This window comes from Chlorella variabilis (assembly GCF_000147415.1).
Source record: "Chlorella variabilis unplaced genomic scaffold CHLNCscaffold_18, whole genome shotgun sequence".
NCBI classification, from domain to species: Eukaryota; Viridiplantae; Chlorophyta; class Trebouxiophyceae; order Chlorellales; family Chlorellaceae; genus Chlorella; species Chlorella variabilis.
This window is the reverse complement of record NW_005435070.1, coordinates 83,110-95,741: the sequence shown is the minus strand read 5'-3', so window position 1 is coordinate 95,741 and position 12,632 is coordinate 83,110. Positions and strand designations below refer to the sequence as shown.

Sequence of the window (12,632 nt, the reverse complement as noted above, 5' to 3'; positions counted from 1 at the left end):
CACCTGCAGGTTCTTGCGCACGATGTCGAAATAGGAGGCCACCAGCAGGCGCGTCACCTCCACCTGCACCCCCTCCTGGTCGCTCACCGCCTTGGGCACGCGCAGGGTCTGCAGGGGCGGAACGTGCCGGGCAGAGGAGACGAGCAGGCAGGCAGGCAGGGCAGGTCAGCAGGTCCGCTAGACATGCTGGCAGCTGACAAAGTGGAGGCGCCAGGGGAGCACCAACAGTCCCTGGCGCCGCCGGGAGGGACCAGCCAGGTCCATGCCTGCAGCAGGCCGGGGAGCACACACAGCACCCACCGGCGGCGGCCGACGCAGAGCGCCGTCGTCGTGCCCTGGGTCCGAGGCGCTGTCCTCCCCGCCGCGTGTGCTGGCAAACCAGTTGGCAAACCAGCTGCCCTTGCCGCCTGCCGAGTCGCTGCTGCCAGGGATGCTGGCCAGGCCGGGGCGGGCGCCTGCGCCGCCGCCGTCGGCCTTGTCGCTACCTGCACGCCATACAGCCCTCAGTGAAACTGGTCAGCAGCGGCCGCTGCTTGCTGGGCAGCCCACCAGCCAGGCAGCAGATTTGGAGCAAGCGGAGAGCACAGCGCAGGGAGCAACGCAGGCGGATACAAACCCGAGGCGCCATCCCCCAGCAGCTCTTCCGGGTGGTACAGCTCCGGCTCCACCCCCCTCAGAGCCGCCTTGGCCGCCGCCGCCAGCCCGCCGCGCTGCCCGCCGCCGCCGCCGCCAGCAGCCAGCGCGCTGGTGGATTTCGACTTGTGCGGCGCGCCGCCGTCGCGGCCGTTGGCAGCGGGTAGCGGCGCCTCCTCATCGCTGCTGCTGGCCAGGCCGCGGCGCTCCAGCACCTGCGGCAGCCCGGCAAGCCAGCGTGGACCTGTTGGTAGACAGCAACATAACGCCTGACGAAATCTCAGACCCTGCCAGGTGCGCACTCTGCCAGCGCTCTTCTGCGTCTGCTACTCCGCCCTGTTCCTGCCGCTGCACCATCAGCGCTGCCTGCCTACCTCACCCCTTCCACGCCTCCGCACACCTGAGCGATTGCGCGGTTGCCCCCCACAAACTGCGGGTGGCTGGTGTTGATGTATGCCAGCTCGCAAGCCACCAGGTTGCGGATCTGCTGCTCCGCGGGCGCCGTGCCGCCCGCGATAAACTCCTCCACCGCCTCAGACAGCAGCGACTGCGGTGGCGGCGGGGGCAGAGTAGCGAGGGAGGGCAGGCGCGGCAGCGGGATGTTGCGTAAGAGGCGCTGGCGGGAGAGCAGCAGCCAGGCGGCGGGTCACGGGCAGGCCACGGGTGCGCCGTCGCCTGTGCAAACCAGCTGTGGCGCAGTGCCCTGCCTTGTGCCCACCCACCCACCCACCACCAGCAGCCACCCCCAGCCACCTCCACTTTGCCCCCTACTCAACCCCAGCAAAGCACCACCACCACACACACACACACACGCACACACGCTCCCGGCTCACCCCCAGGATCTGGAAGCGCTTGACCTCTGGCGGCGCGCACTGGCTGGCGATGCGCAGCAGCTCGCTGTGCACAAAGTCCTTGCACTGCAGCGCGGGGGGCAGCAGGCGGTCGATGGCGCGGCGCACCAGCAGTTCAAAGGGCGCCTCGGGGATGAGCAGGGAGCCCTTGATGCCGCCGCTGTTCTTGATGGCGGTGCGCACGTCGTCGTCAGTCAGCTCACTGCGGCAGGTAGGTGGTGTGTGTGTTGGGGGGGTGGGGGTAGGAATGGTGGGCCAGGGTGGATGGTGTGCGGCGCGGTGTGGCGGGTGAATGAGGAGGGCTGGGCGTGAATGCGTGCATGCATGGCACACCAGGACGAGGGCAACCGAAACACCAGAGGGCAGGAGGCCGCGAGGTGGGCTGGCGGCTGACGGTTGAGCACAGCTTTGAAAACGTAAAAAGGGCAGGCCGAAGGCTACCACTGGGGTGGGATGCCCGCCCGCCCACCTGGTGGGGTCCAGCTCCTCCAGCCCCGCATTGAAGATTTCCTGGAAGATGTGTCGGATGCGGGCGCCCCCCGCCAGCTCGCTCACAGGCATGTGCTCGCTGCGCCCGTCCAGCATGGCGCTGCGGAACCAGACATGCGCACACACAGCGTCGGTCGAAGAGGGGTGCGGGGTGGGGTGTTGTTGCGGCCTGTCGGAAGAACCCCGCTCTCCTGCCTGCCCCCAGCCGCCTGCCACGCACCAACACGGCTGCCGGCCGCCCAGCCCACCTGAAGCGGCTGGCATACGCGTCGAGGATGGTGAGCAGCAGGCCGCCCCGCGCCGCGGTGGTGTTGCCCGGCGGCGCGTCGCCGTACATGGTCAACTCGCGGCGGCGCGCCGCCGCTGCCTCCTCGATCTTGGCACGCAGGCTGGGCAGCAGGCCGCGGATGTGCTCCACAAGCAGCGTGTTGAGCACGCGGGCCAGGTGGCCCACGCCGCACTGCGGGGGCGGCAGGGGCAAGGGGTGGGCCGGTCAGGGAAGGTTACCGGCGGGACCGGTGAGGCGCAGGTTTGCATCGAGTCTGTGCGCAGCCTCCTGCCCCTCCCTCTGTTTCCACAGTGCCCACCAGAGATTGCACCCATGTGCACCCCCACACACAAGCGGCGCCGGTGCAGCAGCAACGCCCACCTGAGGCGTGCAACACCTCCCAACAAAGCAAGCACCACCGCAACTCCCCCACCTGCGGCACGCCACCCCCACAAACCTGCGGCGCCACCTCCATATACTCGGGGTGGCTCTCGAAGAAGGCGCGCTCCGCCCCCCGCGCATCCGCCATGCGGCGCCTGTTGGCAATGTCCTCCTGGCTGCGCAGCACGACGCCCACAAAGCCCAGGGCCAGCGGTACCGCCTCGTTCCTCAGCACCGCCACCGCGTCGGTACCGCGGTCCATGATGTCCAGCTTGGTCAGCACGCCTGCGGGTGGGTGGGAGTGCATTAGGCACAGGCCAGGCCGCATGGTGTAGGCCAACAGAAGCGGCTACAGAACGAATGGGATGCGTGGCGCAGCAGCACAGAAATGATCACCACTGCCCGGCAGCACCCCGGCACCGCAGAAGCAGCATCCCGGCGCCGCTCACCGATGGTGCGGCGCCCCTCTGGGTCCACCTGCCGTGCCATGTCCAGCGCGTCGCTGTTCACGATGTCCTGGTTGGCGGGGGACACCGCCAGGATGAGGCAGGTGGGCGCCTGCGGGCGAGAGGGGCAGGTGAAGGTGGGTGGGACATGGTGGCACACAGGCTTGAGGGCAGCTGCAACTGGCTTCCTCCCGCTGGCTCGTTCCTCAGGGTAGCCGACACCATGCCACGACATGCCACTGCCTTCAAACTCTTGGCGCTGGCCTACCATGGACCAGCCCCTTGCCATCAACCAACCAGGCACCCTCCTGCCCGCCACCCACACACCTTGATGTAATCCAGGATCAGGGCCCTCAGCCGGCCCTCAATGTCGGTGGGCTGGTCCCCCACCGGCACGCGAGTGATGCCTGGCAGGTCCACCAGTGTCATGGTACTGCGGGGTGGAGGCAGCGGCCAGGGCGTATGGCGTGGGGATGGGGGCATAGAGAAACGAGGTGGGCAGCTGGCTGCCAGGCGCCTCTGTCGCGGGGCTGTGTGCGGCCAGAGCGATCTTGCCGCACACCCGCTGCCGGCTTGAGATGCAGCACCAGCAGCAGCAGCGGGGGGCGGCGGCGGGCCCACTCACAGCACGTTTGGGGAGAAGATTTTGAGGCGGATGGGCTTCTCCGAGATGCCCTTGTTGCCACCCACCAACCGCTCTGTCTCCATCAAGATTTCCTGAAAGTAAAAATGCGGGGCAGCAGGCATGGGCAGGCTAAGCACGGCTGGCACTTTTGGCCTGGGTGGCACTGCAGGTGCCCACTGCTTAAGAATGTGGTTGTACGTGGAGTGATCAACGCAAACATTCACAAGACAGCAGGTATGATATGCCGGCATCAAGCCGCCCGCCCGCTCGGTGCCCAGCACCCAGCACTCGCGTGCCGGTCAACCCACCTGTCGGATCCGGTCAAAGTCGTATATGCGCTTTCCCTGCAGGTGCAGGAACTCCCCCCACTCGGCATACTGCCCCGTCACCGGTGGGGTCTTGACGAGCTGCAGGATGAGCGGTCGGCGCGTGACGATGTTGGATCCGCGAGGAAGAAAGTCGCGCCCCACCAGCGCCTCCAGCACGCTGCTCTTGCCGGAGCTCTGGCTGCCCACCACTGCGATCTGTGGCAGGTCAAGCTTCACATCCGAGGAAAGCTGCAGGGGCAGGAGGGTAGGAAGAGCAGGGAAGGCTTGGGATGGAGGCTTTGGAGGAGAGGAAGGCCACAGCTGAGGACGCCGAGCCAGGTACAGCGGTGCATGCCAGCATCCAGTAACAGCACTGAGGCTGGAGAATAGTGACACTAAGCAGGTGCAGCAGACAGGGCACCGGCAGACGCTGGCGGGGCAACATGCCGCGGGTGCTCTGCTGCCACGCGCGCCCGACACCGTCACACCTGGCTGAACACGTCCTGTAGCTTGTTGATAGCCGGAATGATGGATTCCCCCAGCGCTCCCGAGGCCAGGAAGGCCATGTTGGTGCCCCGCGGCGTCGTCTGCAGCTCCATTGCCGGCTGCTGGCGATGCGGCACTTCGGCCGGCCGACGGGCAGGGTGGGGTGGGGCCGGCGCCGCGGCCCTCTCAATTGGCGGCCCTAGCTTGCACCCGCGTCTCTTCCCTGCCGTTCACCCAGGCTCCCTCCTGCCAGAGGAGGAGGCGCCGCGAGGATCGCCCCCAACTGCTTGTCGGCCAAATGGTGCTCAGCGGCGGTGTGTTGGCAACGAGAATGCCGGTAAATTCTCCCAACAACCGTTTAGCGGCACAGGGGAGGAAGGGCCGCAGAAGGCCACGCGTGGCCACGCTGGATCTCAGTTGCTTTCGCTCAGAGGACGTGCCCTTGCATGCCCTTTCCTGCCTCGAGATTGACAGCAGTGTTCCATCTTTGACGTCTCAAAAGCCCACAGCAACAGTCAGGCCATGTGCATGTGCAGCATCTCATCAGCGGCACAAAATTGGGCGTCACAGGTGCTCCCTAAATGCCAGAGCCAAGTGCTCAACCGCCCTCTGCAGAGCGCCTGCTGGAGTAGTCTCGGACCATTTCACTGGGTACAGTTACAGCGGCAGTAGCCATCTGTCCAACCAGCACAAACAATGTACATTGACGGTTGGTTGATTGCATGCAGTTGGTGGATCGAGTCAGTTTCGGCGAGGGAAGCGAGCAACGGCAAGGCAAAGGAGATGGCAGTGCAAGGTGGGCAGCCGCAGGGGCCATGGAAAAGACAACTAAAGGCAGGCAACAGACGTTGCGATCTTGTCGTCACATGACGCATGGGGAGGAGGATGGGTGGGGAAAAGGGCCTCGCTGAGAGAGCCTTGGAGCAAAAGGGGGTTGGAAAAGAGCCTCACAGGACTGATGAGGCGAGCAAACTAAGGGTGGGAAAAGGGGCTGGAGCAGCAGCCTCGAGCAAAACGCCATGCTGCCCGCATAAGAGGTGGCCGGGGCGGGCAGCCAATGGTGGCAAGTAAACAAAATGGAGCAGCTGCGCAGGGAGGCGGCACGCTTGGGATGGTTCGGCCTCGTTGCGGCGGCTGGGAGAAAAGAGCAGGTTCTGGCTTCGTAAGTTGTTTCTTGAAAGGATCGACGGTGTGAATTCTGCCAGCGCTGTGCTCATGTGCACGGCGGCGGACGGGAGATAGTGGCCACGCTAAAGGCCGAGAAAGAGGTGGGACACGAAAGGTGGGAGGTGGCGCCGGCGCCGCTGGCAGGCAGCGGGCACGAACAATAAAGTGCACGACGGGTTAGAGGGTGGAAAGCGCAAGGCTGCAGCTAGAGGGGGCAAGACAATTAGAGAAAGAGGGGATGGGCTACAATGAACACGAGCAGCAGCAAGGGGGAGGGGTCCAAGCAGGGAACAGCGGGTAGAAAGCATGGCAAGCGTCAGGGGGTGGTTCGGCGCGTATGCCAGAAATGGGGAGCTACAGCCCCAGGGCAAGGGGGAAGAGAATGTGGGCAAAAAAAACATCAGTTCGGTGTCATGCACGCACGGGCGCGCCAGCGGGTCGGGCCGGCACAGCAGCGCGAGGCAGCGCAGGGATCAGCATTCATTACCTCACCCCCTGGGGTCCCCAGGTGAGGCGAAAGTGGTGGCGGTCTAGGCTGTGGGCCGCATGGGGAGGGGCCTCAGCGCCGTCCATGGGAATCAGTGGAGGCAGCGCCCCGACGATCACGCAGCAGCTCGGCACAGCCGGCCTTGCCGCCCTTGCCTGGCGAGTCCAGCAGGCTGCTCAGCGTGCCGCCAGTGTGCATGGTGGCCACCGATGTGGGGCTGCTGACAGGGCTGGCCGGGTGCTGCCGATGAAGATTGGGGCCTGACGCCCCCCGCCGCTGGCTGCTCTGCCCGCCGCTGGTGTCAGCGCTGGCTGTGGGGCTCTCGTCGCCGCCGTGGGCAAACATGGAGCTGCTCACAGGAGAGGGAGGTGCCAGCTTGGGGCGTGGCATCACACCACGGTAATGCCCCTGATCTGCACAAAGCAAAGCACAGACAGAGCGGGGAGCAGGCGTCGGCGGGGTGGCTCGCAAGGGCGCAGAGGTTGGGCAGGCCTCCTATAAGCTGCGGGTGTGACGGCTGCCGCAGTGCGCCTCCGTGCAGCGATAGCCAGCATGACCACAGGCCCAGACCACAGGCCGCGCCCAGTTGGCAGCTCTGCCGACACACAACAAGAGCCACCGGCCACTCACTGATGACAAAGTCCAGCGGCGGCTCATAGCTGTCGAGCAGCACCAGCGAGCGATCTGCCGCCACGGGCCGCTCCCCATCCACTACGGTGTAATAGGTGCAGTCCCGGCCATCATCTGCAGGCAGCCAGAGCAGCAGCAGCGGAACGGGTGGGCGCTGGGCAAGGGCGGGGCCTGGGCAGCAGGCGTACCAGCGGGGCGGTAACACGCCAGGCTGGGGCAAGGCTACGGATAACACCGCCCCGCACCTGTGCTGTAGGGCGGCGACATCAGGTCCAGCACCGCGCAGTCTGTGTGCGCTGTGAACTCGTGGATGTTTCCGCCGGCGCGCGGGAAGAGCACGACGGGGGGGTCGTCGGCGGTGCGGGTGGCATCCAGGACACGGCGCGCGCCGCGCGGCAGCGCCGTCTCCTCTCCCGCCTGCGGGTCGAGCCAGTCGTAAGAGGTGACGTGCATCTGGCCGTAAAGCACCCTGCAGGCAGCACAGGCAGGGCAGGGTATGCGGCAGGTGAGGTTGGTGGGGGCGTAGCGGCGACGCCAGGCAAGCTGGCACACAGGGTGGACACAACGGTGAAGCGACGCGATGGTCGATGTACCCCCCGCAATGCGGCTCGGCATGCAAGCGCGGGAGCAGCCCAGCTGCCGGGGCTGTGCTGCCACGGCCTGTGCAGCACCCATGGTGCAGGCCGCGGCAGGCAGGCCGCGCTGCGGTGGGCTGCGCCCGCCCCTTGGAGAAGGTCAGCGGCCGCACCTGGACAGCACCGTCATTCCCGGGTGGTTGTGCAGCGGGATTTTGGCGCGCGCAGGCAGGCAGAAGATGCCCAGCGACACCCGGCTGTCCTCATAGATGAGCAGGTAGGTGATGGGGGGCCGGGGGTGCCGTCGGTGCGCGTCGCCGGCGTAGCCGTGCTCTTGCGTGTCCATGAGCGCGTGCGTGCCGTCGCTGAGGCCCGGCGAAGAGGAGCGGGAGGAGGAGGAGGAGTCCATCTCGTATGGGTGCTGCGAGAGCCCCAGCTCCTCCAGCGGCACCTGGCCTGCAGGGCGGCGCGGGAAGGGGGTGGGCGCAGGCTTGAGCACCAGCACGCGGGGCAGGCTGGGGGCGGCGTCGGTCCCGCTGGCCGGCTGCTTCCGCGCGCCTTGCCCCGGGGCGCGCCCACTCACTCAGCGTTCGCTGCAGCGCGGTCATCTGCTGCGCCGTGGGGAGCCCCGGCTGGCTAAACGTGGCCTGAGCGATGTCAAGCAGGAATTGCAGCCGGCTGCGTAGCCCCGCGGGGGAGCCTTTTCCTGCGCCCGCCTTCACGGCCCGAGGGGCGCTGCTGCTGCCACCCGCCGCCTTCTGAGCGAGCCCTGCGCCAAGCCCCGGCAAAAGAGGCGTGCTAGCCACCATGCCCGACCTTGCCCAGGCCTCCGCCCCGGCGGTCTTGCCCGGCGGTCCCAGGGTGCGGCTGAGGGCCGCTAGACTGGCTGAGCGGAGAGCCACCAGGCCAGGGGGAAGGCTCGGCCCCACTGGCACAGGGACTGTCTGTGGGAGGGTGCCACGGCAGGGACTTGCAAGCCTAAAACGGCTTCCAGGGAGTCGCAAAGAGGAGAGTGACAGGGCCGGGGAGCAAGCGGCAGGTCTAATCAGCACGGGAGAGACACGCAGCCCTCCCCATGCAGCGACTTTCAGCCTCTTCGATGGAGATCTGTGCACGTTCGTAGGATCCCTGAGCGCCCCCCGATGGCATTCAGAGCGGCTGGCGCGTTCCGGCGAGGCGGTCATGGAGATGGTCATCTCGGATGCCCATGGTGAGACTGTGAGGAATTAGCAGCCCAGGGCCTCGACAGTGCTGCAGAGATCATGAAGAAGATCATACCAGAGACGGCAGCCTGCAATGGGCACAAAAACGCCCGCCACCGCCCGGCCGCACTTTTCGCCGGTCAAACGCTGCCGCCCGCTTCGCCGACCGCCGCGGGCGCTGCCACTCCCGCTCCCTCGCACTCCACCAGCCACAGCTCGGCGCCGCCGTACCGCTGCTGCTGCTGCTTCTGGGGTGCCTTGGAGATGCTGAACCGGGCGCCCGTCAGCTGAGCAGCCACCATGCATGCAGTGCGGGTATGCAGAGTCGGCTCCCCCGTCAGCAGCCGCGAGCGGCCCTGCGTGCAGCAGCAAGAGGGATGCCACGCACCAGTGAGGCTCCGGTGAGGCTATCACCACAGTGGAAAGCAAGACTATCACCTCCCGCTTCTGTTCCTGGGCCAGACTATCACCTCCCGCTGCACACACTCCAGCTGTTGCCCAACTCACAGCCCCACCTTTGCCAGCGCCATGAAGATGATCAGCTGATCCTGCAGCCACTGATCGGTGCAGGCCCCGCTGGCCAGCGCATCCATCAACTCCTCCGCCGCCCGCTGCCCTATCGCTTCCGCGGGCACCCCGCGCTCCCCCAGCCCTGCGCCACATAGGCAGATGGCAGAGGAGGGCACATCAGCTGCGCAACCACGACTCGGCTGCCATCACAAAAGGACAGAAAGAGAGCAACAGCCGGACGATAAGCTCAGGAGCAGCACAGAGCCAGTCAGCCTCCAGGCAGTAGACAGAGACGGCAAGACGCACCCGAGGCGCCAAACACGCAGCCGGCGCTGCTGCGCGCGGTGACCAGGACGCCGCAGCCGTCGCCAAAGGCGCGCTCCCCCGGCTCCTGCACCACCTCGATGCTGACGGGCGTGTCGCGGGGCACGCCGCAGCGTGGCATGCACGCCTTGACCTCTGCAAATCACGCCAGGCAGCTGCTCATCAAGCAGCAGCAGGTCGAGCCAGTCGCTGACGCACGCCGCTTGTGTGCTGCCTCGCAGCGCCCCACCGGTCGGCGCGCGTTCCCCCACCTTTGTGCGCCGCCGCCGCCAGGCGGTCGCCGATAGTGGGGACAAGGCGGCCGGCGGTGAAGGCCTGGATAACAATGCCCGTGATCTCCCCTCGCTCAGTCAAGTCGATGGCCGGCAGGCAGGCACCAGGCGGTAGCCGCTGTACAGACAGAATGACTTGTCCCTGGCCCCGCGGGAAGAAGCCGCGGCGCAACAGCTCCATCTCTGCCTGCACCCCCAGCCTGCTGCGCAGCACGGGCAGCAGCACGTGCTGCATGTAGCCCGCCGGCGGCGCCATGGCGGCATCGGTGCCGCCTCGCAGGTCCAGCTGCGACGTCGTGCCGGCCTGCACTGCGGACTGCAGCGCTGTGGCAGGTTTCGGGCCCGCTCCAGGCCCTGCTGCTGCGGGGCCAACGGCACCGCCGCCATCTGGCCCTGCTGCCGCCGCCGCAAACAGGAGGCAGGGCAGCGCCGACTGCGCCAGCAGCATGCAGCTGCCCGCGGTCCTGGTGTCGGCCAGGTGGTGGCTGCACACCAGGCGGCCGGGCTGGAGCTTGATGCACGAGGATCCCACCTCGCCGCCCCTCAGCTGGCCGTCACACAGCGCCGCAATCAGCTGCAGCCCCGTCGTGTGCTGCGGCCGCAGGCCTGCGTGGCAGCCAGCAGCGGCTGATGAGGCTGAGGTGGGCAGCCGCAGCATCCCCGCCACCTGGGAAGCAGCAATGGATGAGCAAGAGGCATTCAAACCTGGCTTGTCGCGCCCCGCCCTGATTCTGTCCACCTTGATCGGCAGGCGCAGAATGGCGGACAGCGCGCTGGCATTGCGCAGGATCTGGCCCCCTGCAGGCACCGCAGCAGCCGCCCTTTGGGTGGTTGACAAACAAAATAGTGCACATGCAAAGCTCTGAACCGCCCAGGAGATGACTCCCACACTGTGCATAAGCATACCAGCAGTGTCTCACCGCCTTCCAGTATGCTGCCGTCAATCTGCTGGCAGCCAGGCGGCAGTTCGAGGGCCACATCCGACGTGGCGGCAGGGGCGGCGGCGGGCGCTGCCGGGCGGTGCCGCTTGCCGCCGCCACCACCCTTGCTATGCACTGCTGGACTTTGCCTGGTGGGCTGGGCATGCTCCTCCGACATGCTTGGACGCCCTGCCAGCCCACCGCAGCGGCAGGGGAGCGCAGTGATTGTGCTGCTTGCCGGTTGATTCTTCAACTGCTACTGGGTGATTAATACTGATCATCATTGATTGGAGGCGGCTGCATAGAGTCGTCCCCTCGGGGGAAACCAACTTGGTGCGAGGCATGCTGCGCCACGGAGGCAACCCACCCTGCAGTGAGCCGGCAATACATCGGTGAATTATTTCGGATCCCAGCTGCCCCCCATCTTTCTGCCAGAGCTGGGCAGACATGTCGCAAATGGCCTGGGGGCAGCGATTAGCTGTTCTGGCTGGCCATCTGGCGGGCAGCAGCGATCAGGATGCCCCGGCGCTCCAGTGTCAGCACGTCTCGTCCTCGCTGGTGCGCACTCAACTTGCGCCTCGCTCCACAGGCTCGCTCTATGCCCTGCTAGCACACTGACCGCATCCACTCTCCTTGCTGGGATGCGCAGGCTGGCAGCAGCGGCATCTTGGTGAGCGCGGAGGTGGCGGCGGCGCTGGCGGCGGGGCGCCCCGTGGTGGCGCTCGAGAGCACCATCATCAGCCACGGCATGCCCTTCCCCCAGAACCTGGACACGGCCCGCCAGGTGGAGGCCGTGGTGCGCGCGCACGGTGCCGTGCCCGCTACCATCGCCGTGCTGCGGGGTGTGCCCCATGTGGGCCTCACCGCGGCGCAGCTGGAGCGGCTGGCGCGGGCGGGCTCGGCGGTGCGCAAGGTGTCGCGCCGTGACCTGCCGCTGGTGATGGCGCTGCACTTGGACGGCGCCACCACCGTGTCAGCCACCATGCTGCTGGCGGCGCGGGCGGGCATCGCGGTGTTCGTGACGGGAGGTGGGTTTGCGGCATGGTGGGGGTGGTGGCAGCGCCGCCTCTGCCTTGTCAGCACCTCCAGCCTGCCAGCCTCCTGGAAGCCGTCGCCGCCGGCTGCCCATCGCCATGCCGCCATGCTTTCCAGCGGCCCCGACCGCCCCGCCCGCCACCTCGCTACCGCGCCGCTGCAGGCATCGGCGGCGTGCACCGCGGCGGCGAGCGCAGCCTGGACATCTCTGCCGATCTCACCGAGCTGGGGCGCACGCCGGTGGCGGTGGTGTGCGCCGGGGCCAAGTCTGTGCTGGACATCCCTCGCACCCTGGAATTCCTAGAGACGCAGGTGGGCCGCGGGGGGGTGCTGCGGTGGGGCCCAAGAAGAGTGCTGCTGTGGCTGAGAGGGGCTGCGGGGTTCTGTGCCAAACATCCGTTGGAGCCGCAAGGCGTGCCTTTTCATTTTTCCTGCTTGCGCGTTGTGTGTCTGTGTGCTCTGTCAGGCCTTCCAGCGTGGCACAGGGCGTGGTGCTTGGCTGGCGCAGCCGAGCCGGCCATTCTGCTGCTCGGCGCGCCATGCAGGGCGTGTGCGTGGCGGCCTACGGCGCCGACGAATTCCCCGCATTCTTCACTCGGCGCAGCGGCTGCAAAGCGCCCTGCCGAGTGGACACGCCCCAGCAGGCGGCGGCCATGATTGCGGCCGCAAAGCGGCTGGCTCTGGGCGGCGGCATGGTGCTGGGCGTGCCCATCCCGGAGCGCCACATGGCAACGGGGGCGACGGTGGAGCGTGCCACAGAGCAGGCGCTGCAGGAGGCGGAGGAGCAGGGCATTCAGGGCAATGAGGTGACCCCCTTTTTGCTGCACCGCATCAAGGAGCGGACTGGCGGCACGTCTCTGGAGGCAAACATAGCGCTGGTCAAGAACAATGCGGCGGTGGGGGCACAGATTGCGGCGGCGCTGGTGGGCATGGTGTGACGGTGCTCCTGTGAATGGTCCGCTGGCTGCACACCCTGCTCTTCAACCACGGCTTGTTCAAGAAGCCCGCACAGTGTATGATAGC

General features: G+C 67.0%; 4 protein-coding genes across 4 annotated transcripts in view; 1 reads left to right on the top strand and 3 right to left on the bottom strand.

Moving 5' to 3' along the window:
• The window catches only part of CHLNCDRAFT_136923 (hypothetical protein), a gene marked incomplete at both ends in the record, with an annotated part of 5,397 nt that extends 797 nt beyond the window's left edge, over positions 1 to 4,600 (bottom strand). Inside the window, 13 exons of the mRNA XM_005845191.1 lie at positions 22 to 108; positions 301 to 485; positions 617 to 848; positions 1,034 to 1,180; positions 1,467 to 1,686; positions 1,954 to 2,073; positions 2,222 to 2,433; positions 2,699 to 2,907; positions 3,072 to 3,180; positions 3,396 to 3,501; positions 3,694 to 3,785; positions 4,002 to 4,250; positions 4,490 to 4,600. Of these exons, the coding sequence (XP_005845253.1) occupies positions 22 to 108; positions 301 to 485; positions 617 to 848; positions 1,034 to 1,180; positions 1,467 to 1,686; positions 1,954 to 2,073; positions 2,222 to 2,433; positions 2,699 to 2,907; positions 3,072 to 3,180; positions 3,396 to 3,501; positions 3,694 to 3,785; positions 4,002 to 4,250; positions 4,490 to 4,600 (2,079 nt within the window). The remainder of the gene's footprint in view (positions 1 to 21; positions 109 to 300; positions 486 to 616; positions 849 to 1,033; positions 1,181 to 1,466; positions 1,687 to 1,953; positions 2,074 to 2,221; positions 2,434 to 2,698; positions 2,908 to 3,071; positions 3,181 to 3,395; positions 3,502 to 3,693; positions 3,786 to 4,001; positions 4,251 to 4,489) is intronic.
• A 1,613-nt stretch (positions 4,601 to 6,213) lies between these two features.
• Positions 6,214 to 7,954, bottom strand: CHLNCDRAFT_136922 (hypothetical protein; the record flags this gene model as incomplete). The annotated part of the gene is made up of 5 exons (XM_005845190.1): positions 6,214 to 6,554; positions 6,772 to 6,885; positions 7,017 to 7,240; positions 7,520 to 7,802; positions 7,930 to 7,954. The coding sequence occupies 5 exons, from the start codon at positions 7,952 to 7,954 to the stop codon at positions 6,214 to 6,216; spliced, it is 987 nt and encodes a 328-aa protein (XP_005845252.1).
• Positions 7,955 to 8,688: 734 nt separating this feature from the next.
• CHLNCDRAFT_136921 (hypothetical protein) lies at positions 8,689 to 10,752 on the bottom strand (the record flags this gene model as incomplete). Its single annotated transcript, XM_005845189.1, has 6 exons — positions 8,689 to 8,904; positions 9,064 to 9,200; positions 9,365 to 9,517; positions 9,634 to 10,260; positions 10,360 to 10,452; positions 10,575 to 10,752. The coding sequence occupies 6 exons, from the start codon at positions 10,750 to 10,752 to the stop codon at positions 8,689 to 8,691; spliced, it is 1,404 nt and encodes a 467-aa protein (XP_005845251.1).
• Positions 10,753 to 11,021: 269 nt separating this feature from the next.
• On the top strand, positions 11,022 to 12,547 carry CHLNCDRAFT_136920 (hypothetical protein; the record flags this gene model as incomplete). Its single annotated transcript, XM_005845325.1, has 4 exons — positions 11,022 to 11,132; positions 11,224 to 11,602; positions 11,773 to 11,921; positions 12,155 to 12,547. The coding sequence occupies 4 exons, from the start codon at positions 11,022 to 11,024 to the stop codon at positions 12,545 to 12,547; spliced, it is 1,032 nt and encodes a 343-aa protein (XP_005845387.1).
• Between the last annotated feature and the right edge of the window lie 85 nt (positions 12,548 to 12,632).